The following is a 25,763-nucleotide window of genomic DNA, read 5'->3' on the forward strand; positions in this document are numbered from 1 at the left end:
GAGTCATAAATACTTGTATTTTATAGCTAAAACCCTACCCTCTCAAGTTCTTGGTTCCTCACGTTTTGTATAATATCTTGGCAATAGTTGTAGTATTCATCAGCAAGAAAGGCCATCTAGGAAGGATATGGAAAATCATTTCAGTTTTAAAGTCACTTCAAGAATGAACTGATCCTCAAAGACCTCCCTCAGCCCTTAGAGGCTGCTGCCCATGTTGCAGTTCAGCTATAAGAGTAGCTGAGTTCTAACAGTGCTATTTATTTATATGGAGCAATGGATACACATTATTGGCCTAACATGGACATAGCTTCAGTTTTGAAGTCATAACCCCAGGGTCTGTACCACCCACTAAAGAGGCCACCAGTCTCTGACATCTTTCTCCCTAAACCCCAATTTCCCCCTTCATATTCCCCCATCCCAGTTTCTAGAAAATCTGCCTATCTGTTCTCTGCTCTGTCACAGCGAAGCCCTCATTCTAGATGACAAAGTGGTCCCAGGTAGAGCCTTTCTATAGGATGTGAGGGGAAGATCTGAATTTCCTGACTGCCACCAAGCCCAGGAGGGTATGTTGGTGCTCACAGGTCTGGGAGAAGGCAAATATCACTCCATCGGGTTCAAATGATCACAGGCAAACTAAGAAGACATTTACTCCTCTGGGCATCAAAGGCACGAAAAGTTAGTTTCTCCCAGGCATGCAAGCCTACCATTTTGTAGGAATACTTCTTTGCCAGTTCTTGCTCCCAGAATGGACATCTCCTGAATTCAGACAAAGGGGATCCAACTGGGTCTGTCCTTATCGGTGAATGATTTTCACACTAGAAACCATTTACACATGGATTATCTCTTGAAAATAAAATGCATTTCCTTGCATATAAACCATGTAATAATCACATTGCTACTACAGGTTAATGTTCTATGTAACCTTTTATCCACATCTCTGGACATATTGATCCTAGCAACTTTCCCCCCTTATTTCATTTCAAATGATATTAACCTTCCCTTATATTCTATAAACTCTGTTCATCAGGAAGCAGTTAGGACTGAATATATTACTCAAATGTGTCACTCTTACGGTCATGTATTACAAGTGCTGTATAGTAACATGTGATAAAAATATTATCTATGAATAATTTAATACCACAAATACATTTATACAATCCTTGTCTATATAACTGTCCCTCCGAAATAAAACCATATCCTGTCTAGGTCATGATGCCTGTATTATAAAAATGGTTAGTTATATCAGAAATCTCAGGGTCTAACTATCAAGGAAAATGAAGAGCACAGACTTCAGAAGGACACATTACAGAATGGTAAAACATTTCCATCAAGGAGGAAAGAGGTAACATGGCAGAAAGTGAATTTAACATTTCTTCCTGCTGTCCCTTTTGAGCAAGGGAAGGCAGGATCACTCCTGATTGATTGCAGGACCTTGATTTTATTTTAAATGACTTCTTCAAGATTTTCCAGAACAATTTTTGAATAATTTCCATTTCAAAAGAGTAGGTTGAAATCATTCCTAGGGGTTGGAAATTGAGCTTGTGAAGCCTGCCACATTGGATTGCAACACACATGATGGTTTCCTCTTCATTCTCTCTCCACCCCAATGGTTTGCTCTGTGACAGTACAGTTCCAAGATTAGTATTTCACCCTCAGATCTTATATACTCAGAGCCTCACTGAGCTTCTCACTTACATCTTGCTTAGTAGACTGTTTGTGTGGGTTTGCAGTTTGTTCCTGTCTACAAGCCACGTGAGGGCAGAGTGGCCTTCTGAACCACCTGTACCCACCCTTATGGATAGGAGTGGCACTCGGCTACCACCCCACGAGGCGCTGCACACAATCGAGAACAGGCACTGCCAGCTTCCTCCTTCTCTCATGCTCCCTTGTTATCAACTCATATCACAGCGAGGGTCAGGAGAGCTTAGGGGTCATGGTCAACAGTCTTTTCAGTGTCTTAAAATCTGTACTACTTAACTCTTTGTGGTCCCGAACCCCTTTGAGAATCTGACAAAAGCAACTGACCTGGAGAAATGCACACTATGCACTTAATGTTGTGAAGATGCCAATATCGATTCCCCTTATCGATATTTTTGGAATAAATAGAGGCATGGGTGTCTAAATAAATACATGAAGTAGTCGCACAGAAAGGTGACAGCTCAAAGGATGTCATTTCCTGTGGGTGCTGTTTGGTTCCCACTGGGTTTGCACTGGGTGCTATTCAACCCTCATTCCTCACACTTTGGAACACTGGTTTCCCTCGGAGTCATTGGATGGACAACGCTTGTAGTATGTGGGTGCAGGTCATCAAGAAGGATGGGGCTGTTTTGTGGCGTTCACTGGCCTGGCCATCAGTCTTCTATTAGAGAAGCACTAAGGAATCATCCAGTCAAATTCTGGCTAGCTTCTCTTCCCTACCACATCTTACCCTAACTACATCCATTTTCTCCATAGCACACCCTGACCTCCTGTATTCATCAATGTTCCTGAGGCTGATGTTGCTATGATCAAAGCCAGTGTTTCTCAAGTGTGGTCCTGAAACCATCTACATCAGAATCTCCAGGAGTGCTTGGGGTTCATATCCCTAGGGCCCTAGTAGATCAGATGAGGGCAGAAATCTGTCATTTTGATCAGCCTCCCAAGTGAGGCTTACGCACGCTCAAGTTGAGAATCACAGTTCCAGGCAGACTATTCTTTGTCTCGCTGCAGAAATCTCTACATTTCAACATGGCAAAAACATCACAGTTCTACCTGTTCAATGTCCTATGTACTAGCGTAGTAATGTACTATTGTTATTGTAGTAATGTAAGAAATCATTGCAAGGAAAACGTGAAAGTAATCAATTACTAACAAAATAATAATAAAAAGCAAAGTTATGTGTTCCTGGAGTTAATTCCTTCCAGGCTCTTCCTGTGAAAAGAACTGATCTTTCAGAAAAAAAATTGTTTTAAAATCACAAATTGAAATCTTTTCTTTACAATATAAACAATCAGAAATTTAAAGTGAAAGTATGTTACAGAACCACTTAAGTTGGAATTTCTGCAGGAGAAGGCATTCAGGAAAGAATCAGAGGGATTCCCATTCTGGAGAAATAATTCAGCAAAATGACAAAGAAAAAAGTGAGACATTCTATTTAGACTTTCCAGCTATATTAAATGCAGTTTGGGATTTTCGATAATTCTAAAAAATGTCATTGTAATCTTTAGTGAGCACATACTGTGTGTCACACCCTAGAGATACAATGGGGGACCCTTCCTGTCAATACCTGACCCTCTACGCATTATCTGTCTCCCCTATCAATTTTCCTGGATGCCGTTGGTCCTTCCTGCATCCTTGAGGACACTGGTCCCTCAGTTATCACCCCCAAAGCAAATGTATCCTGTCATTTTCCTTCTAAAGATGCCTCAATGGTGGCCTACAGTCTCCCCCGGTCTTCACTATAGGTGAAATGTAAATTCCTCGGCCTGGCATTGACAAGCTGTCTACCATCTGACCCTACCCAGAGTCTACTGCTCCCCCAAATCCTCACCTCTGCCTCATTGCCCACACACCTCCCTGCATGAATGCAAACTATGCCAAGATGAATGCCTCCTAAAAGAAGATCCAAGTGACCCCCACAGAATCAGCTCAAGGGCATTGTGGCAGGCAGAATAATGGCCACCAAAGATGTCCACATCCTAATCCCTGGAAACTTAGATGGTGAGAGGGACTTTGCACATGTCATTAAGGTTAAGGAACTTGAGATGGGGCGATTATCTGGATCATCCAGGCAGCCCCAATGTAATCACAAGGGTTCTTAACAGCGGGGAGCCCTTCCCAGCTGCAAAGAACCAGAAGGATGGCAGTGTGAGAAAGACTCAGCCTGCCTTTGCTGGCTTTGCAGATTGAGGAAGGGGCCATGAGCCAAGGAACATGGGCAGCCTCAAAAGCTGGAAAAGACAAGAAATGGATTCTCCCCTACATCCTCCAGAAAGACTAGCCAGCACTTTGATCTTTGCCTGGTGAGAACCATGTCAGATTGACTTCCAGAACTGTAAGAAAATAAGTTTGTGTTTTAAGCCACTAAATTTGTGCTAATTCGTTATAGTAGCAATAGGAAATGAACACAGGCCACCTCTTCCATGAAGCCTTCCCTAATCACTCTGGTCCACTACAACTTTTCTCCTCCAATCCCACTTTGGACTTCTCAATCCACCTACAGCCTACCCTGCCCATTCCACAGCACACCAGTTATCTCATGTCTATCTTAGATTCCCAACCCTGAAACTGTATTCTATTCAAGTATAGAGAGTACGTTTTTGTTTGTTTTTACTTTTCTTTCATACCTCATTCAGTCCCCAAGAGTGCTGGTCACAAAAAAAGGTTTTCAAAAAGTTGTTCATTCAATGACACCATGTACGACCATATCCTCTTGGCCAACTTAAGTAAAATTCAATGCATGATGTCATAGATTAGCTATTAATAGTTCTGGTGTCCTAATTCAAAGAGCTATAACTGTAACATGGAGACACTTTCTCACAAATTTATTGCTAACAACCTATACATCCTTCTTAATTATAGCAAAAGAAACACAAACAGCTGATGTACAGCAAACGGTATGCTCCTTGAGGACATCTGTCCCAGTGTGGCACACTGTGGATAATCACCCATTGGTCAAATGGGTGGGTGGTTAAGGACCACACATAATAAGAACATTAAACACAGGAAAACAGTTGCATCTGATCAAGCAATTACTGAATATTGCAGGGTCTATTATAGTAAATCTATTATATTCCATACTCACTATTCCTTCTTGTTGGATAATGCTGTTATAATTAGTAGATTTTTCAAAGCCAATGATGTCTCCACTGTGACAGAACAGATAACAGAGAAATAATTTCAGTAAGCCACCTGTTTCTGAGCACAAGTATGAAGTAGTGTTCTTCTTCTTTTTTTTTTTGCAGCAAGTTTACTTATATGGGGTATAACTTTTTTTCAAAACTCTCCTCCAAGTTCCTATACATGACAGGTGATTAGCACCTGCTTGGAGTTAAAAAAATTAATTTCTGTAACTGGGACAACCATGTATTTCTTTTGAGGGGTTTATTCCCCTTAGAAGTAAGGTTATGATGTTATCATGGGTAGAACTTGCTCCTGAGAGAAAAGAAAAATCTTCATGGAAATGAGGTCTTATACTTTCTGATTTGGGGCTTTTAAAAATGATGAATTCAGAAATGATAATATCCTCTGATGTATGTAACAGAGCACCTTCATGGAACAAGGAAATGGAGAATAATGAGATGTACATTGCATTTCACCATGACTTGGATTCATACCTTATAATGAAGATATTTGTACATCATGGAGAACAGATTCAGTCCTCTCCATGTGGTGTGGGATATTTTCCCTTTAATTCTGGGTATTTGAGAAACTGGGAGCCCAGAGACGACCCCCTTTGCACAGGAAATGTTTATTCTCTGGATGCCAGAGGTGGCATCTCCTTCCCAGTTCCCCCACCATTCTCAGAGCTGTAGCTGCTCTGTCCACTCCAAGTCAATACATATCCTTACACCTGATTGTTTCAACTCTAGGTAAACATAAAGAGAAGAGGAAGGCAGTAGACCAGTTGCTCTACTTCTGGAAACAAGGCAATGGTCTTCAAGGTAGGATGGCCTGGGAGGAGGTCAGAGTCCAGGGGTGCAGGGGAGATGGAGGTCAATGGCTTTCATCTCACACAGGGAGAGACTACAGCCCCTCCCATTCTCTCCAAATCCCCAGAAGCTCTCTGCTAAATGTTTGTGTCCGTCCAGTCTCCAATCCAAGTTGTGGGAAACTGGGCAGAATACTTGATACCCATCTGATCAATATTTTCACATAGTATTCTATTTCAAAACAGGGCAAATAGATTCAGGGTCTGGAAACAAAACCACTAGAAAGCCACCCTCTTCATCTTCCATCAAGAGTTGCTATCACAATGTACTTTGGAGTGTTCAATGGCAAGAGGGTTTCAGAATGTGGGATCTGTTCAACCTGGAGGGGAGATACCCCTCCACATAGCATGATGGATTGATGGATGATGCAAAGAGAGCCACAGGTGAAGAATTTGAGATGTCCTGGAATTCCACTTGTCATATCTCAATGATCTCTTGGGTAGGTATGGACAAAGATGGAGTTTCTCCAGGTAAAATCTGTAAGCAGCCCATTGTCACACAGGTTCTGGGACATTACCTCAAGACCAACAAACATAAATAAAACACTGGATAAAACCTAGAATGAAAGAAGACAGAAGAGGGGCACCTGGGTGGCTCAGTCAGTTAAGCATCTGCCTTTGGCTCAGGTCATGATCCCAGGGTCCTGGGACTGAGCCCCACATCAGGCTCCCTGCTCAGAGGGGAGTCTTCTTCTCCCTCTCCTTCTGCCCCTTCCCCCTGCTTGTGCTCTCTGTCTCACTCTCTCAAATAAAAAAAGAAAATCTTAAAAAAAAAGAAAAAAGAAGAAAATGTCAGAAATGAAAGTTCACTGAGTAAAGGGCTAATAGAAGAGGAATTAAATTAAAATATAGAGTCATCAGCCTTTAAGAGATGTCCTAAAAATCACTTGTGAGGCCTTTCCTCAACTAAATTGGAGGGAGAGCAATTTCTCTATAATTCCATATTGGGTTAATATGTTACCCTAATATATTTTCTTTGGAAAATGAATCCAAGACCATGGTATGAATATATTCAGCCCCATCCATCCCTCCATCCCTCCATCCCTCCATCCATCCCCCATTGCCTCATGAAATATTTATTGCATGCCTACAGGGTCAGGCATTGCACTAGGCCTTGGGGGATATAATTGCGATCATGGTGGACAGTCTGTTCTCACAGAGGTGACAGCCTATAGAGGAAAAAAGATGTTACATAAATAACTGCAAAGACATGGCATGGGCGTTAAGACAGTTGAAGTATAGGGTGTTAGGGGAATATATGTTGGGGGGCATGCTATTCCCTTATTAGTTTCAGTTTACATGGCTGTAAATTTGCAGCTTGATAAACTCAGGATGGTGTCACTTGTGATTAGGTAGCCCCTTTGGTTAGTACATATCACAACACTGTACTTAGACAGCACTTACTAAACTCTTTTGACGATGACAACAATCTTCATGGGACATTCCTTTAGCTACTTAGAAACAGGAGTCTGGAAGCTAGAAGGTTTGGTTTCTGACTTAAAGGAATGACAAGGGAAACCCTCCGCCTTATTGCTCAGTCCCTCTGCCCCAACCCTGATTCCGGTAGCTTTGGAAGCCAATCAGTTGAGAGTGATACTCTCAATTACTTAGGATTTATAAATGCAACTCCCAAGTTCCTGCCATGTGTTCAATGTGTAGTATATGAGTTTAATTCAACGGCCATTGAAAGGAGGGTGGTGTTACCCTCCTCACTATTAAAAGGAGGCTGAAAGCGAACTCCCTGCCATATAGAGGCCTTTGTGTGGCAGACTGGGGGACACAATCCCACTATTCTCACTGGGGCGTTATTTTATTTTTATAGCATTTAAATTGGGGGATTTTGCTCTTTGAAACAACAGTGACAGGAAACATAAAATCTCCTCTTCAAAGAGATGTGAAAAAAAATGCCCATCTCTTTCTGGCCAGACGGTGACAGCTCACTTGTTCAAAAGAATGGCAAGGCTGCCTCTTCTAACCTTTAGGATCCCTTAATATAGGTCAATGGCTCATAACATGGGTCTGGGCTTAGTGCAATCCTATCTATTTATTTAAAAAATTACCTCGTCTCCAAGGCCCCCTTCAAGCAAAGATGTATGAAAGTATACACCGGTTAGTGAGAGAGGAGGCGGCAATATCAGAGCCAGGCTACAAAGCAGGTGAGCAGAGGATCGCTGTTGGAGACCAGCCTGGTGGCAAAGAGGGGGATCCATGGAGGGCCATGTCAAGGGCTTTGGCACCCAGAGGATCTGGCCAACTAGGCCAAATGGACACAGCAGGCATTGGCCCCATGCTTAAATCTTAAGACAAGGCTGGGCTGAGCTAGAAAGGGAGACCGTGTTAGACCGCTGGGGTCTATCACTCAAAAGGAGGGGTAATGAGGGTAGGGAGGCCAAAGCAGCATGCGAGGTGACAGTTTCAGCTCTTGAGGTGCCAGTCAGGATGGCCTCATGTTCTAGGGGTCACTGCCACTGCATCACTTCCCGTGTGCGGTTCTGACTCAGTCCTTTGGGACATTTACTAGGTTGTGATCAAAAGCATAGTCATTGCTGAAATATGGCTCTAATAAAACCACATTAACATCCAGAGCCAGCCTTGCCATGATTGAAGGGCTTCCAGTCCAAGAGGTCTTCTTCCACCATTTCCTGAGGCCTCAGATGCTTTAATGGTACCAAGTCATGGTGAAGCCCATGGTTCAGGAGGGACCCTGAGTCAAGTCTGTCCTTGTCTTAAGATATGTACACTTGTGTTCCTGGTGAACTGTCTCCTCAGCTCCTGCTCCACAGGGTATAAGCCAGCCCAGGCCCAGGCTGTCAGGATTTAACCACTAGGGATAGGGAGGGGTCAGGAGGTGCTGCAAAGAGTCCCCTGGAAATGGAGGGAGAGAGACCTGGGAAGAAGGAAGGCTCAGAATTCACACAGTACAATAGAGAATCTCGAGCAGTCTCCCTGCTGAGCCTGGAGCCCAGTGTGGGGCTTGGTCTCACAACTCTGAGATCATGACCTGAGCCAAAATCAAGAGTTAGGTGCTTAACCGACTGAGCCACCAAGGCACCCCATTACGTTAGTTAGATTTTATGATCAATTTGGCTAAAGAAGGATCCAGCATGTGAAGAGGACTGCGATATGATTATATGGCACACAACTCATCTTTTTTTTTCTTCCATAAAATCTTTCAAATGCAATGTTAGCTTAATATGCTTTTTGGCATTTGACTTTCTTTTAGTCTAACTACAATTTGCATTCACATTCTCAGGTTTTGACATCATTTGTCATTAATCCAGACTTTCATTTACATCATTTTGGCCTTGTAATTTGTCCTCTCAAATCACTCCATCAGCAGTGAAACAACTTGAAGCAATTACAAAGGTAAGAGGATAAAAATGTAATAAACCTAATTCGTGGACCATACTTGTTTGGTGTCAGATTGCAGAGCAAAGGTGCTCATCTTCCAATCATTAAAGGATCTAATTTCAATTTTTACTCAAAGCACATGAATAATTATATTTCGGTTTGATTAGAAGATGAACTTGATGAATATTTTTATAGCTGAAATTAAAATAGTAAATATATGGAGTCATAGAAGGACGTGTGTCATTAGGATTGCAATATAAGCTTTCTTTGATATAATTTTGCTTCTACTAATGATACTAATCACTACAATCCACTGAGTATTTATTTGTTGCTGAGTGCTTTACTTTGTATTACCTAAATTCTTCCAACAATCCACAAGGTAGATAGATAATAATTCATTATTATCCCCATCTTATATATTGGAAAAGAGAAACAATTCCAAGAGCTAGAGACCCAGCTCTGACTCAGAGCCTCATCTCTGTTGCCCATTCTACTATTCGGTCTTGCGAGATGTATATGTAGGATAAAAAATAACGTACATGAGCAGGACAAAGTAAGACATCAGGTATTTGAAAAGAACTACCTTATTTTTAAAACTGGTTTGCTGAGTGTTGTTTGTGGATTAGTCATATTCTGCACTGGGGGCTGTTGCTTTTTATACTGCTTAACTGTACCCTGACCCATTAGATTTTATGAACAACTTAACTGCAAAATGATGACCGCAGGGAACACCCTGGGAAATGGTGAAAGTCTAATTCATTTACGTTCACCCTCCTGAAGTAAAACTCAGCAACCAGAAGTTAAGCTTCACCGGCAGACAGCAAATAGCACGTTGCCTTGTAGGAGTCAGCTCTGGCTGGAGCTTGGTGAGTGAGGGAGGCTTTGAGCAAATTGGATGGTCCAGTGTTCGCGAGCTTGGAAGCGTTACCTGCTTTTAAAATCTTTTCCAAGCAAGGGTGCAGTCTAGGGTATAATTCTCCACCTGTATGTTTCTTGAGCTGCTAGACAGCAACCGGGTAATGCATATTTTTTTAAACCTTAACAAGTTCTAACCAGCCTTGAAAACCATAGGGTGGACAGGGCCAAAAAGCAGGTTGCGACTTGGACACCTTATTAGTGCCTGAGAGTTAGGCCCTCTGGGGCTCCTCAGAGCCAGGTGGGCTCAGACACCGCTGGGTGCCATGGCTGCACAAACAGAAGGAAAAGGCGCCCTTCCTGGGTCTGGAGAAAGACTCTGAAGGAACTGCTGGTGTTCTCTCTGACATCATTAGGTCTGTGGTGCCCACAGTTGCCCGGCTGACAGCTCCCTGTGAACTCACTCTCCTCAAGGGGGGTGTGGTCTGAAAGACGAACCCTTTGCCTTTCTGCTTTGTCGGCACAACTAGCCAGCTTTGGGCCCACAGCTCTGGATTCTGCAGGCTCAGGGCCCACCGAGGCAGCCCCCTGAGCTCATGAGCTGGCAGAAGAACAAAGGACCTAAGAACAAAGGCATGGAATGTTGAAGGCATGATTTTAGAAGCTTTTTAAAGGCTTTTAATATTCTAAGTTGGAAAAGCTGGGAGGGAGGGAGGGAGGGAGAGAGGGAGGGCAAGGGAGAGGTGGCGAGGAGATTGTTGTTGGGGAGGAATGAGGGCAAGGGTTAGTTTCCATATTTCCTGAGAGAAACATGAGACTCTGTACAATTGATTTCAGAATTTACGTTGGGTAGAATGGGGATTCATCTATTTGCAAAATGACAAAAAAGTTTTCCTTGGAACATACTAACAGGGATTTTTGTCTCAGAGGTAGAGCATAACAGTGAATTAGGCAGGGTTGTTTCTCTAGATGTGACAATAATACACACACACTCCCTCCATTCCCCCCTTCTCCCCAGACAATAATAAAGCATTTTATACTCTGGCCTTAATTCTTCAGTGAGTTTCTAGGTCAGCAATTATACCCAGGTCCAAGTCTCAATCTGGTTGCCAGCTAAACAGGATTGGAATCTGGGGAGGCCTATTCCCTGTAAAATTATGTTACCCCGGAGAGGGGAGCAGGAGGGAAAACGTTCTGGATTTTGTGAAGGGGTCCTTTTCATATGGTGCACACTGCATATTTATAGTTTTCTTTTTCCGAAAAAAAAAAAGAAAAAAGAAAAGCCTCAAACTTTTCATTTGCTTTGAAAATCAAACCTCGGTCTCTCCTTGGTTCAGGGCAGATGCTGCCTCAGCAGTTTTGAGTGAAATTCAGCACCAGTCCTGCTCTACCCCAGTGCAAGCGAATGCTGTTGACACACTTGACTCCCCAGCTGCTCCTATTCAGGTGTCCAGTGAAGGGGATCATCAGTGACGTCTTCCCTGACTCTGGATCATGTCCTTCTGCGGCTTCTGCTTGAGTGGAGGGAGGGGTGGGATGGATGGTGTCAGAGACCTGGGCATCAGAATTTCTATACTGATGAGCCTAATTGGAGCCGTCTTGGAGGACCAATATAGAGGAAAGAGGGAGGAGATAGAGGCTTATTTTGAGACTAAATTTATTTTAATTAGATATATGCTTCTTTGCAGTGCTTGGCAGTGGTGGTGAAGAGGAAGCAAAGTCCCCCAGAGCCACCTCTTTGCTACCAACCCTGGTTCCTTGCCAAATCTCTCTATGCTAATGCTCTTATTGGTGTTTCCATTTCTTTCCTTAACATAAGGTCGAGGGGGAACAAAAGACAACAGAATGCCCTTGAACAGCACCACTCAATAACTCAGAGGGTTGTTGCTGGGAATGGAATATATTCCACTCTAAGACACACCTAACAAGACATGCTCTTAAAAAACAAAACAAAATGAAACAACCCAACAACAACAACAAAACCTAAAAATTCAGATTCCTATTCTCTTAAGAAAGTTTTTGTAAATTAGGCCTCACATAGAGAAGTGCCTGCTTCACCAGGGCATTCAACGTTTAGGAACTACAAATATACTCATCTGTGGTTTGCTGGGGGTTCCCCTCTGTGTTTTAAACACTAGGGAGATCATGCTCTTCAAAGTGAATGTAAGAACATGCTTGAGCAGACGTAGATGCCCACTGCCCACTGGGGTTGAAGACTTCCAAGTGTGCAGGGCCCAGGAGTCCCTCTCACTGTGCGCCTCTTGACTCTAAGGAGTCCTGCTTGGTTAGGTAATGAGACCACTTAAGGTCTCCAGAGGAAGAACAACTGGGCTGCCATTGCAACTTGCACACAGAGGAATGTGCAGGAGAGTTCTTTGAAATAAAGGAAAGACCTGAACTCTGTGAGAAGAGAGAATGGGTGTGAGCAGAAGAAACAACAAGACCTCTGCACATATGGCCTTGAGAAGTGGGCAGGGGAACACTGTGGGATACTTCATGGGACCTGTCCTCATGTAGGATTAGGCCTCATTTATTATTTGAAATTGAAATTTTTAATTGAGGTAACTGTAGATTGACATATACTAAGAGATGATTTGGACAGCTTCCTTTTACACTCTGCCCAGTTTCCCCTAATGGTAACATTTTGCAAAACTATAGTACAATATCACAACCTGGATATTGACATTGATACTATTCACTGATCTTACTCAAATTTCCCAAGTTTTACTTAAACTCATTTTTGTGTGTTTTTAATGCTATACGATTTTATCACCTGTGGAGATTTGTGTACCCATCCCACCACAGACAACATACAGAACACTCTCATGATCACAAGGATCCTTGTGTTGCCCCTCCATAACCATACCCGTCTCTTGCTTCTCTACCCCCAGGTCCCTGGCAACCACTAATTTGTCCTCTATTTAAAAATTGTGTCATTTCAGAATGTTTTATAAATGGAATCAAAAGATATGGAACCTTTTGAGAAAGGAGTTTTTTCACTCAGCATTTAGAGATTTATCCAAGCTGTTATATCAATAGTTTATTCCTCTTTGTTGCTGAGTAATATTCCACGGTATGGATGTACCAGAGTTTGTTTAACCATTCAGCCAAAGAAAGAAATCAGGTTGGTTCTAATTTTTGGCTGTTGTAAAGAAAGCTGTTATGAACATCTATGCATGGGTTTTAATTTTTTATTGTTATTTTTTAAAAGATTTATTTATTTATTTTAGAGAAAGAGAGCACAAGCAGGAGGAGCAAGGAGGAGAGAGAATCTCAAGCAGACTCTGCCCTGAGCGTGGAGTCTGACGAGGGGCTCCATCTCACAACTGTGAGATCATGACCTGAGCTGAAACCTATTGTGCCACGTAGGCACCCCTGTACGGGTTTTTATGTGGACATAATTTTTCATTTGTGTGGGATAAATGTCCAAGAGTACAATTGATGGTTTGGATGTTAATTGTATATTTAATTTTATAAAAACTGCCAAACTGGGGTGCCTGGGTGGCTCAGTGGTTAAGCGTCTGCCTTTAGCTCAGGTCATGATCCTGGGGTCCTGGGATTGAGCCCTGCATTGGGCGCCCTGCTCAGTGGGGAGTCTGCTTCTCCCTCTCCCTCTACTGTTCCCCCTGCTTACGCTTTTTCTCTGTTGAATAAGTAAAATCTTAAAAAAACAAAACAAACAAATCTGTCAAACTATTTGGCATTCCTACCATCAATGTATGAGTGATGCAGCTCCTCTGACTCCTCATCGACATTTGGTGGTTGTTGCTGTTTTTTTATTTTAGTCAGTCTGATAGGTATACAGTTATATTCCATTGTGGTGTTAATTTGCATTTCCATAATGATTAATGATGCTGATCATTCTTTCATGTGCTTATGTGCCACCTGTATATATCCTCTTCAGTGAGATGTATATTTTGTGTCTTTTGCCTATTTTCTAACTGCATTATTTTTTTACTGTTGAGTTTTGAGAATTCTTTATATATACTAGGTACTAGTCCTTTGATGGATATGTAGCTTCAAATACTTTTTCTTAATTTGTAGATTGTCTTTCCATCCCCTTCATAGTCTTTCACAGAACAAAATTTTTAATTTTGATAAGGTCCAACTTATTAGCTTTTCCTTTTATGGACTGTGGTTTTGGTGTCAAGTCTTAGAATTTTTTGCTTAACCCTAGGTCCCAAAGATTTTCTTTTTCTTTAAGTTTAATATTTTTATGGTTTAAAAGTAAGACTGATCCATTTTGAGTTAATTTTTGTATAAGTTGTGAAGTTTAGTTGTGAGGGTCGTCCCCTGCCCCCCACATGTGGGTATCTAGTTGTTCCAGCACCATTTGTTGAGAATCTACTCTCCCTCCATTGAATTACTTTTGCACCTTTGTGAAAAGCCAGTTGAACATATTTGAGTGGGTCTATTTCTGGCTTCTCTACTCTGTTCCATTGATCTGTGTGTGTGCCTCCACCAAAACCATGCTGCTGTCTTGATTACTGTAGCTACATTACAGTAGTGTTTCCTCCCACTTGATTCTTCTTTGTCAAGACTGTTTGAACTATTTTAAGGCCTTGCCTTTCCACATAACTTTTAGAACAAACTTGTCTATGTCTACAAAAAAACCTTGCTGGGATTTTTTTTTTAAACAACTTCACTGAGAGATAATTCACATACCATACAATTCACCATTTAAAGAGTGCAATTCAATGTTTTCTTCACATATTCACAGGGTCATACAATTGCGCAGAAAAGAGATAACATAGTGGTATTGAGACTGTTCTCCTTAGACAGGCCTGCTTGCAAGACTGGCCCGTGGCTGGAGTCTGGGAACTTGGTTCCCAGAGTGTTCCCAGTCAACAGTTAACTGATAAGAGTGGTTCCCTGTGCCTAGACTGTTTGTGCAAACAATATAGTTTATGTTGAATAACATACTTTCTTTTTGGGAATCTGTCATTTTGGCTCATGCTAGGAAGAATGTGCTTATGACCAGCCCCCACTAAAAACTTTGAGTGTGGATTCTCCTAATGGGCCTACCTGAGCAGAACTATCACATATGTGTTGCTGTATTTTTGTTGCACAGAGAAGTGTGCTCTGTGTGACCCCTCATGGGAGAGCAAGAGCATATAGAGGCCTGCACATGGATTCCTTCAGAACTCTGCCTCTTTTCCCCTTATGCTCCAACTGTATATCCTTACTATATCTCTGTAGTATATTTTAGCCATGGGTACGAATATATTGTTTTTGGTTTGCCTGGTTTACCTTGTGCCACTGGGGCTCCCTACTGGTACAGCCTGAGGGAGCTGGAGGGCTTTTCCAAGACTGGGTGGGGGATTTCTCTCTGTGGAGTGGGGGTTCCCTCCATTGGTGCTCCCCAGCTGCCTCTGGGTGGAATGGGGACAGAGGCTTCCTGGACTAGGCCACTTGCTATAGCTGGGTCTCCCTTGACAGATTAGCTCACACCCTTTAGTGTATCTTTTGGTGGAAAAGGGGTGTCTCAGACCCAGCAAGTAATGAGAGTGCCTTCTCTGGCTGTTTGTTTTTGGTCAGACTCCCTCTTGCTGCCCCTTGCCTGATATTATTAGAGGAACAAGGGGAGGAATGAGTCTACCCAGATGCCTTGTCTTGCAAGGTAGGGGGTTGGGGGTTGGAAAACAGTGGGTCTGGGTGAGTGGGGGGAAGACAGAGGGTGCCCTATCACTGTGCTGGTTGCGCAGTCTTGGGGTCCCAAACCAGCTCACTTTCTTCTTAACACCTTTCAGAGTTTTCCTTTGTTTGCTTCTTGCATTACTTCCAGTGTTTACAGTTGTGTTTAGCAGGGAGGAACAGAAAGAAATGGATCTATGCCATCTTATTCCAACCAAAATCCCTACCATCAGATTTCAACTCATCATATTTTAATTTGTTAGGCACAATCATATAATCAAGCATTCAAATTACTGGCAACATTAATTTATAATATATACATGGTCTACTTTCAGAAGGTTTCTGAGGCAGCTTGGATGATGTACATGGAACAAGATAGTGTAGATTCATTTTTCCTTGCTGCCTCCCTCTAATACAAATAATTATCCTGGAACTTTTTCAGTGGGTCATGACAAAAGGGCTCTTAATCCTGGAAAGAAGAAGGTGGACTGACTAGAGAAGAGACAGTATGTTGAGTGCCCTGGGTTTTCTTTTCATGTCCCATACACAGCTGGGCTGGGTACTGGAGAGACCTGTAGCCCAGAACTGTCAGTAGGCATAGACCTAAATCCCAAGAAAAACCTGCACTCTCTGAACAAAGGACCAGGAGAGGGAAAATTAACAGAGACCTATAGAGGGCTGCAACTTGCTTCTAGAGCATGGGCTGGCAACCCAGTCTGACCACAGTGGCAGCCTCAACATCCTGGTGGGCTGACCCACTCCCCACCCCCAACTCCCCACCCAGGGTACCGACAGGTGGGCTGATCCACCTGCATAGACAGTACCGAATCCTTTGGCTGATTCAATGGAGCACAGAAGGGCAGGGATGCTACCCACAGGAGCAATGCCAGCAGAACCTGGTATTTTCTGCCTGACACCAACTGACGTAAAGGGACCCAGGCCCAGCCACTCTGGCTCTCTGCATTCCCCACAGAAGGTGGCCCAGGGAAGCAGCTTCAGCCCCTGTAGGTAGCACCAGTAAGGAAACGATCAGAAGTCCCTGCAGTGCCAGAAGAATGAAGCAGACCAGAACAGTATGCAAGGGCTCTGAAAACTAAACTGTCTTTGGGACAACAGCACACAAAAGTAGGCCAGAACCTATATGCTCCACCTAAACAGGGTGACTGCCTGCTAAAGAAGATTTAAACAGGATTGAAAACCTAACATCATAACCCAAATGCTCAGGATACAATAGAAAAATCAATAGAAAATGCCCAGGATACAAGAGAAAAATATAGAGATCAATGGAACAGAATAGAAGGGCCAGTAATAAACCCACACATATATGGTCAATTAATTACAACAAAGCAGCCAAGAATATACAATAGTCTTTTCAATAAATGATGTTAGGGAAACTGGACAGTCACATGCAAAAAAAGAAAACTTCCATATGCTACAAAAATTAAGTCAAAATGGGTTAAATACTTGAGTGTAAGACCTGAAGCCATAAAACTCCTAGAAGAAAACAGGTAGTAAGCTCCTTGACATCAGTCTTGGCAATGATTTTTTTGGATTTGACACCAAAAGCAAAGACAACAAAAGCAAAAATAAACAAGACTACATTGAACTAAAAACCTTCTACACATCAAAGAAAACCATCAACAAAATAAAAAGCAACCTACTTAATGGGAGAAAATATTTGCAAATCATTTATCTGATAAAGGGTTAATATCCAAAATATATAAACATACAACTCAATAGCAAAAAAAAAAAAAATCTGATTTACAAATGGGCAGAAGATCTGAATAGTCATTTTCCAAAGAAGACATACAGATGGCCAACAGGTTTATGAAAAGATACTCAACATCAGCAGTGATCAGGGAAATTCAATCAAACCACAATCAGATATCACTTCACACCTGTCAGAACGGCTAATACCAAAAAGACAAGGAATAGTAAGTGTTGGCGAGGATGCAGGGAAAGTGAACTTGCGCACTGTTGGTAGGAACATAAATTGGTACAACCACCACTGTGGAAAACGGTATGGAGGTTCCTCAAAAAATTAAATATAGAATTACCATATGATCCAGCAATCTCACTTCTGGGTATTTATCCAAAGAAAATGAAAACATTAACACGAAAAGGTGTCTGCACCCCTATGTTCAACACAATGTTATTTATAACAGACAAGATATGGAGACAACCTAAATGTACATTGACATTTGAATGGATAAAGAAAATGTGGTGCGTGTATTCCACACAATGGAATACTACTCAGCCATAAAAGAGAATGACTTCTTGCCATTTGTGACAATAGGAATGCACCTTGAGGATGGTATGCTAAGTGAGGTAAGTCAGACAGAGAAAGACAAGTACTGCATGGTCTCACCTATAGGTGGAATCTAAAAAACAACCTCCCACCCAAAAAAAGCAAAAAAACAGGCTCAGAGATATAGAGAACAGATTGGTGGTTGCCAGAGGGGGTGGGGGGATGGAAAATTGGAAATTTGTACCTTTGACTCAGTTATAAAATAAGTAAGTCCTGGGGGAGTAATATACAATTTGGTGACTATATTAATAACACTATATTGCATATTTTAAGGTTGCTAAGAGAGTAGATCTTAAGAGTCCTCATCACAAGAAAAACATTTTGTAATTACATATGGATGTTAACTAGATTTTACTGTGGTGATCATTTTGCAACATATGCGAACATCAAATCATTATGTTGTATACCTGAAACTAATGTGATGTTGTATGTCAATTATACAGAAGGAAGGAAGGAAGGAAGCAAAAGAAAAGCACCCATAATACCAAGAATTAGGTAAGCCACAATTTGAATGAGAAAAGATAACAAACTGACACCAATATTAAGATGATTTAGATGTTGGAATTATTTGACAAAAATTTTCAAGTGGCCATTATAAAAATACTCTAACAAGTAGTTATAAATTCTCTTAAAACAAACGAAAAAACAGAAAACCTCCATAAAAAAAATAGAAGTTATACAAAAGAACCAAATGGGAATGATAGAACTGAAAAATACAATGACCAAAATAATAACCATACACATAATACCATGAGAAAAATCATAGATATGATAAAATGAATACATCAAGGTCAAGAGCAATATGCGTAGTCATATTAAATGTTTACTGTGTACCAGGTGCTGTTTCAAGCATTTTCCTTGTATTAATTCATTTAATCTTCATAACAGTCCTATGAAGTAGACATTATTATCCTTATTTAAAAAAAATTTTTTTGAGAGAGAGCACACATGGGGGTGGTGTGGGGCAGGGGGAGAGGGAGAGACAGAATTGGGGCTCAGTCTCACAACCCTGGGATCATGACCTGAGCCGAAATCAAGAGTTGGACGCTTAACTGACTGAGCCATTCAGGTGCCCCAATACTATTATCCTTATTAATAGATGAGGAAACGGAGACACAGAGAGGTTGAATGACCTGCCTAAGATCACACAGCTTATTAGCGGCAGAGCCAGGCAGGCTGTTCCAGAGTCTCTGCCCTTATCCACATATAATATTGCATAGTATTATGCTGCCTCTTTGAGAGAATTAAATTTATTTCAGTGAGAAATCTCAATGGGCCAGCTCTGCCAGGGCTGCTAAAAAGTCTTCTAACTGGTCACTCTGTCTCCTCTCCCATCTCCTTGTACAATCCAGTCTTAGCATGGTTGCCAGGAGGATCTCCACTTAAAATACAAATCAGAAATACCGTATGATCCAGTAATTCCACTGCTGGGTATTTACCCAAAGAAAAGGAAAGCACTAATTTGAGAAGATACATGCACTCTTGTTTATTGCGGCATTACTTACAATAGCCAAGATATGGAAGGGAGCCAAGTGTCCACTGATAGATGAACAGATAAAGAAGATGTGGTATACATACACAATGGATAATATTACTCAGCTATAAAAAAGGATGAGATCATATCATTTGTGACAACATGGATGGACCTAGAGGGTTATTATGCTAAGTGGAATAAGTCAGAGAAAGAAATATCATATGATTTCACTTATATGTGGAATCTAAAAAACAAAACAAATGAATAAACAAACAGAAGGCAGAATCAGACCTACAAATACAGAGCACAAACTGGTGGTTGCTAAAGAAAAGGGGGGTGAGGGATGGGCACAATGGGTGAAGGAGAGTGGGAGGTACAGGCTTCCAGTTATGGAATGAATGAGTCACATGGATAAAAGGTACAGCAATAGGAAATATAGCTGATGTATTGTAATAACATTGGATGGTGACAGATGGGAGCTACACTTGTGGTGAGCATAGCAGGATGTACAGAGTTGTTGAAATCACTGAGTTTTACAACTGAAACAAATGTAATAGGCCATGTCAACTATACTCAAATTTTAAAAAATTAGAATAAAAATAATCAGATTGCTTTACTCCGCAGCTTGAGACTCTCCAGTGGCTCCCTGTCACACTCAGAATAACATCTCACCTCCTTGCCAAGACTTAGAGGTCCCACTTGTATGTTCAGATTCCATTCCTCCCACTCTTCTGCTCGTTCACCAACCTCCACCTTCAGACTTTCTTGCTGTTCTTTGAACTCATCCCTGCCTCGGGCCCTTTGCACTTGCTTTTTCCTCTGCCTGGAATACTTGTCCCCCAGATTTTCATTTGGCTGGCTCTATTTCTCACCTTTCTGCTCAAAAGGCATCTTCTCAAAGAGGTCTTCCCATGACTCCATTTTATCATCTTTAGATTAATCTTGCTATTGTTCTGTTTTTATTGTCTTACATCTTCCCCACTAAAACTGACAAGAGGGGAGGCCTTGTTTGTCTTGTTTACTGCTTCACCACCAGTAACTAGACAGAGACTGACTTACTGTAGGAATGCAAATATTTGTTGAATGAACAAATAAATGAATGGATGAGTTATACAGTTTTCATTACCTGAAAACTAAAGAGATGAAGTTTTTGTTTTGAGACCTAATTTAAAAACAATTTTTTAAAGATTGTATTTATTTCTTTGACAGAGAGAGAGCAAGAGAGAGAGAGAGAGAGAGCACGCACATACAAGCAGGGGGAGGGGCAGAGGGAGAAGCAGACTCCCCACTGAGCAGGGGTCCCGATGCGGGACTCCATCCCAGGACCCTGGGATCATGACCTGAGCTGAAGGCAGACGCTTAACGACTGAGCCACCCAGGCGCCCCTGTCACCCTTGTTCTCATCTGTGTCCCCTGACAGCCCTCCTCTTCCTTGCTGAGGATAAAACCTACTTTTTTTCCCCACAAAGACCAGTTCCAGACCCTCTCTCTGTGACATTGACCCAGAGACCTCAGGACATTCACGGCCTCTTACGGCTGCTGAGTACCAGCTTTGTCATGCTGCGGGGCTCTCTCAACTGCCTGCTGGGTGCTCTGGGGCAAAGAGATGCTGGCTCTAGCTGTTCAGGGGTGTACGGGTCAGCAAGCGAGAGAATACATTTGCACAAGGAGAGTTCTAACCCTAACTGAAATAGGTCTCCTATCTGTTCCCTTCCTTAACTTCTCTATTTTTGTTGATGTAATTTTTCCCTCTTTGTGACTAATCGATGAATAAGACATTTAAGAGGAAGAGCTGGTTGGAAGAAGAACATAATGACTTTACTTGAGGTTAAGTTTGAGGTTTCGGTGGGACAGGCTGGGCTGAGTCAACCAACCGAGGACCCTGCCTTGGAGAGGTCTTTCTGATCTGCCTCCTTTTTGATTCAGGCGCTCATCAGAATGACCATGGCAGCTTTGGAACCATCTCTGGGCTGAATCTCTCCTTCCCAATCTAGTCGGGGGTGGCTTTGGAGTGACATTTTGTATAGATTCTATCTATTGGTAGCATAGATTGAAATAAGGAAGTCAAGAGGCAGAGATGATTTGGAGGGAGATTAAAAATTTAGATTTCTACATACTAAGTAAGAAGCACTAATGGGCCATGTAAATAAAAATATCCAGTAGACAGCCTGAGAGGAATGGCTGGGAGATGGGATAGAAAGGGCCACTGGAAAATGCCTTAGGAGGAGTCGCCATCCATGGGGGTGTGGTGATAGGTGAAAGATAAAGAAGGATGAGATATCCTGGGACCAAAGGATAGGAAGAGTGCCATTGGTTGAGTCTCAGGAAAATGCCTACACTTAAGGGGAGGGAAGCAATAAGGAGACCAAGAAGGTGTCACTCTGGGGAAGAAACTGGATGAAGCAGTCTTAAGAGCTAAAGGAAGTTTCAAGAAAGAAGTGGCCAATTCTGTCATATTTTATGGAGAAGTTGAGAAGAATGAATGAAAAATGGCTTTGGCAATTGAAATGATAATTATAATGAAAAGTATCCAAGAAAATGAGCTGGAAATGCCTTTCTCTGGCCTATGATGTTGCCAGAGACTGATTTACTGCCCACATCAAAGTCATGTTGACATGATGTGTGTGTTTCCATCCTTAAGAAGGATTAATAGCAGAACAGCCAAAAAGCCAGTTAGATTCAACTAAAATATGAATGCTTCTCATATTAATCAGACTGTGACCTATGACCAAAATACCTAAATGAGAGTTACTAACCTGTGATAACTTTTTTCACCCAAAAGGTAACAATACTGGGCATAGAAGAAAGAACTTTTCTTGATACAGATTCCATCATAATGATATCTGAAAAATAAAGGTTTTCTTAAAGATTATGTCAAACCACCGACATGCTTTACAGAAGCCACAGAATAGACTAGCTAATGAAGATCTGATTTTTTATTTGAGTTTTATCTATGACGCCATTTATTGGCTCCGTTGGGTAGATAATTTCATACTATTTCATACACATTAGCTTTGAAATGGGCTCGCAAATGTTCTACTCTGCTTTCCCAACAAAGGACACTCCAGTCTTAAAGAGATGTGACAGGGAAAGCCTCCTGCTGCCACCGCCATGAAACTTTTTAAGGTGAAGGGGAGTGACACCCATGTTCTCTCTACAGAGAACCAGACTTGGCTTCTCACAAACCCAAGAAGGAAATTGGTTCCCGCTCTGCAGCCCAGGCACTTTGCTGAGCTGGGAAAATGCAGCTGCTTGTCTAGGCTCACAGCAGCAGGGCAAAATTTTTTCAAATGAACTATTACCCAATGTTTAGTTTGGCAAATGCTTCAGCTGTCTTCATTCCCTCGTGGGTAGTAGCAGGCCCCTTTCCTAATTTGGCCTCCATCCCTTCTCACTGATTTTCTGATCTCATGGATTTCTCCTGATTTTTCTTTATTTAAAAGAAATAACAAGTAACAATAGTAATTGAATGACAATTATAGCACGATGCACCTGATAACACTGGAATTTCCTTTTGCTTTAAAAATACATAGAGCCTGGGTACCTGGTCTCCGGAAAATAATTCAAATATGCTAATTAGGTGAATACTTAGAAATTTTAGTTCAAAGAATAATTAAAACAATTCTATAACTCTGTGTGTGTAATTATTTAAGTATTTCAATGGACGTCCACAAGTCTAAACATTTAAAGTGTTGAAACAAGAAAACATTGTGACTTTCATATTTTAACAAAATCACTAAGTAGAAACTAATATTTGGTTCTAGTATCACCCAAATTATTCCAGGCACTAGGATTTCATTGAATTATGGGAACTCTTTGGTAGCTTGATATTTCTAGTTTGTTTAGTTTTGCATTTTTGTGTCACCCATTTTGTGATTTTTCAAAATGTTTTATTCTAACATTTCAAATAGAACAAAAATGATAAACCTACCTGGCACTTCCTCTTGTGCCTAGCCTCCGGGTGCCAAGATCAGGAAAAACCAAACGTACAAGCTAAAAGAATAAATCAGATTTAAAGCTGCAATTGGAAAATTTAGAGATGAAACTTACAGTTTCTCCTCTTATAATGTTTCAATTGTATTTCCTTTTTTATTATAAAGAAAATACGTGTAAATGAAATTTGGAAAAAATCAAGACAAGTATAGGAAAATATACCATTCAGAGGAAACCACCATTTAAACCTCAGTGCGGTTCCTTCCAGTTTTTTTTTTTTTTTTTTAAAGATTTATTTTAGAGAGAGAGCACATGCGTGGGGAGGGGAGGGGCAGAGGGAGAGGGTAAAGGAGCAAAGCAGACTCCCCACTGAGTGTGGAGCCCATCGCAGGGCTAGATCTCAGGATCCTGAGATAAGGGCCTGAGCTGAAACCAAGAGTCGGTCTCTTAACTGACTGGGCCACCCAGGCGTCCCTTCTAGCATTTTTTTCAAGCCTCAATATGTGTACGATTCTGTGGGTATACATAGGAAACAACTGGTGTCACACAATTAGTATGTGTGCAGTTTTGCTTTCGACTGTTTCCCCTCCAGAGTGTACCATAAAGATTTCCCCTTGTCATTTAGAATTCTCTAAAAACAAGGGATTATTAATAGCTGCAAAAGAGTCCATCATGTGAGCTGCCATAATTTTACTATTTTCCTCTTTTTTCCAATGTGATAGTCGTTTTCACTTTTTATTATTCATTTGTTTACCTAATTTTTTCATTTTAAAGGTTTTGGTAGCAAGTGCTATTAAAATATTGAACAACATAACTACTTCTGACTCAACTTCTCATCTCCCAGATATGTTTTTCATGTGTTTTGTTAGCGCTGACATTATATTTACGACTAATTACATTAAAAAAAAATAGAAGCCTGTTCCAGCTTCCTAATTAGAAGAGGTTTATGACATGCATGGTATTCAAGTACATGTCTATTGAAAGTGGAAATCCTGGAGCATGGTGGAATTAGAAAAATACAGAGCATGGAAGGCATGGTGTTTTAAGCAGTCAAGTAACGATTTCCACTATTTTTCTCTAGTCCCCTCCATAATCATTCAGCTTCTGCTTTTGCTTGGCTTCTTGTTACATCCCTCTTTCTTTTTTCCCTTTTTTTTAAAAAAAGATTTTATTTATTTATTTGAGAGAGCATGAGAGATAGCAGGAGTGGGGGCAGGAGCAGAGAGAGAGGGAGAAGCAGACTCACTTCTGAGCAGGGAGCCTGATGCAGGGCTCCATCCCAGGACTCTGAAATCATGACCTCAGGCATTTAGCTAAAATTGGGTTTTTTAAAACTCTAATAAGTCCTCAAGTCAAATCACTCATGATTTGAGCTGAAGGCAGACAGTTAACTGACTGAGCCACCCAGGCACTCCCCCTGTCCTTCTTTTTTTCTTAACTTCTAAGCAGCAGGATTTGACAGTGTCATGTAATGTTTCTCTTGTCTGGTTCCAGGCCCTACCTCTTCCTACGGGAAGCCACCCAAGCCCGGGTGTAGAGGAAGAAAAATGAAGGAACAGGAAAGGCAAATCTTGCACAATTAAACATCAAGGTTATGAGGCCAAATTGAGAGGTTCCTTCAGGGAAGGGGTCCAAAATGTACAGATGAAGAATAAGTGATAAAAGAAAAAGTCAGCAAGTCTAAAAATGCAGAATTAGAAGCCAGAAATTCCTACTTTCAACCACAGATTCTGAAAATTCCATCACCTCTTAAGAAAATCACTTAAAACCTTCCCTCTATATCTAGTTGTAAAATAGTAGGTATCTAAAATAATTATTATAAACTATGAAGCAGGCTCAGATTCAAGGCCCTGGGAAATAATCTGGTGTTTTGGAGGGAGAAGCAGAAATAAATTGCCCAGTTGTCTGGCAGCATAATAATCTGCACATTTTATTTTATTGAGTAATTCTAACCCCAGACTATCCTGTGATTTCATTTTATGATCAGGTACACCACAGTTAAATTTAAAAACCAACTGAGATGATTATTTCCAAAAAATGTAGTAAGAAATGTATATATTTAATATATGGACAGCTCACATAAATTAATGGGAAAATAACAATACCCCAGTAGAAAGTGGTCCGGTGATAATATATATACAAACAAGATACATATGACCAAAACACATGCAAAAGTGCTTACCTGCCCTAATCATCCAATAAGTACAAGTTGAAACAGCTAAATATAGTTCTTAACCAACAAATTTTCTAGGTTAAAAATATTAGGGATTTGGTTAAGAATATCAGGATCTACCATGAGGGCTATGTATTGGTTACAATGGTCTAGAATCCCTCCTGGGGAAGTTATCATGTACAGATGGAGACTTATGGTAGAATCGAGAAACATTATAAACAACTGAAATTTCCAATAAGAGAAATGGTTAAATGAATTCTGGAACATCCAAAAAGTGTTTGGCACCATTTTACAACATTTATTTTAAAATATTTTAGTGTGAAAATGTTTATGACATTCTAAGTTT

The 25,763-nt window shown here is 41.2% G+C and overlaps 1 protein-coding gene across 1 annotated transcript in view; it reads right to left on the reverse strand.

The window, feature by feature from the left end:
• RFX8 (regulatory factor X8) overlaps nt 1-25,763 on the reverse strand; it is a 62,915-nt gene that overhangs the window by 22,111 nt on the left and 15,041 nt on the right. Inside the window, exons 3-7 of the mRNA XM_088026631.1 lie at nt 23,243-23,304; nt 22,068-22,154; nt 4,784-4,847; nt 705-815; nt 39-116 (exon numbers count right to left, since the gene is read on the reverse strand). Of these exons, the coding sequence (XP_087882757.1) occupies nt 39-116; nt 705-815; nt 4,784-4,847; nt 22,068-22,154; nt 23,243-23,304 (402 nt within the window). The remainder of the gene's footprint in view (nt 1-38; nt 117-704; nt 816-4,783; nt 4,848-22,067; nt 22,155-23,242; nt 23,305-25,763) is intronic.

Source organism: Eumetopias jubatus, unplaced genomic scaffold (assembly GCF_037043125.1).
Source record: "Eumetopias jubatus isolate StellerSeaLion01/CBP00866 unplaced genomic scaffold, mEumJub1_p1.0 scaffold_9, whole genome shotgun sequence".
In the NCBI taxonomy this organism is placed as follows: domain Eukaryota; kingdom Metazoa; phylum Chordata; class Mammalia; order Carnivora; family Otariidae; genus Eumetopias; species Eumetopias jubatus.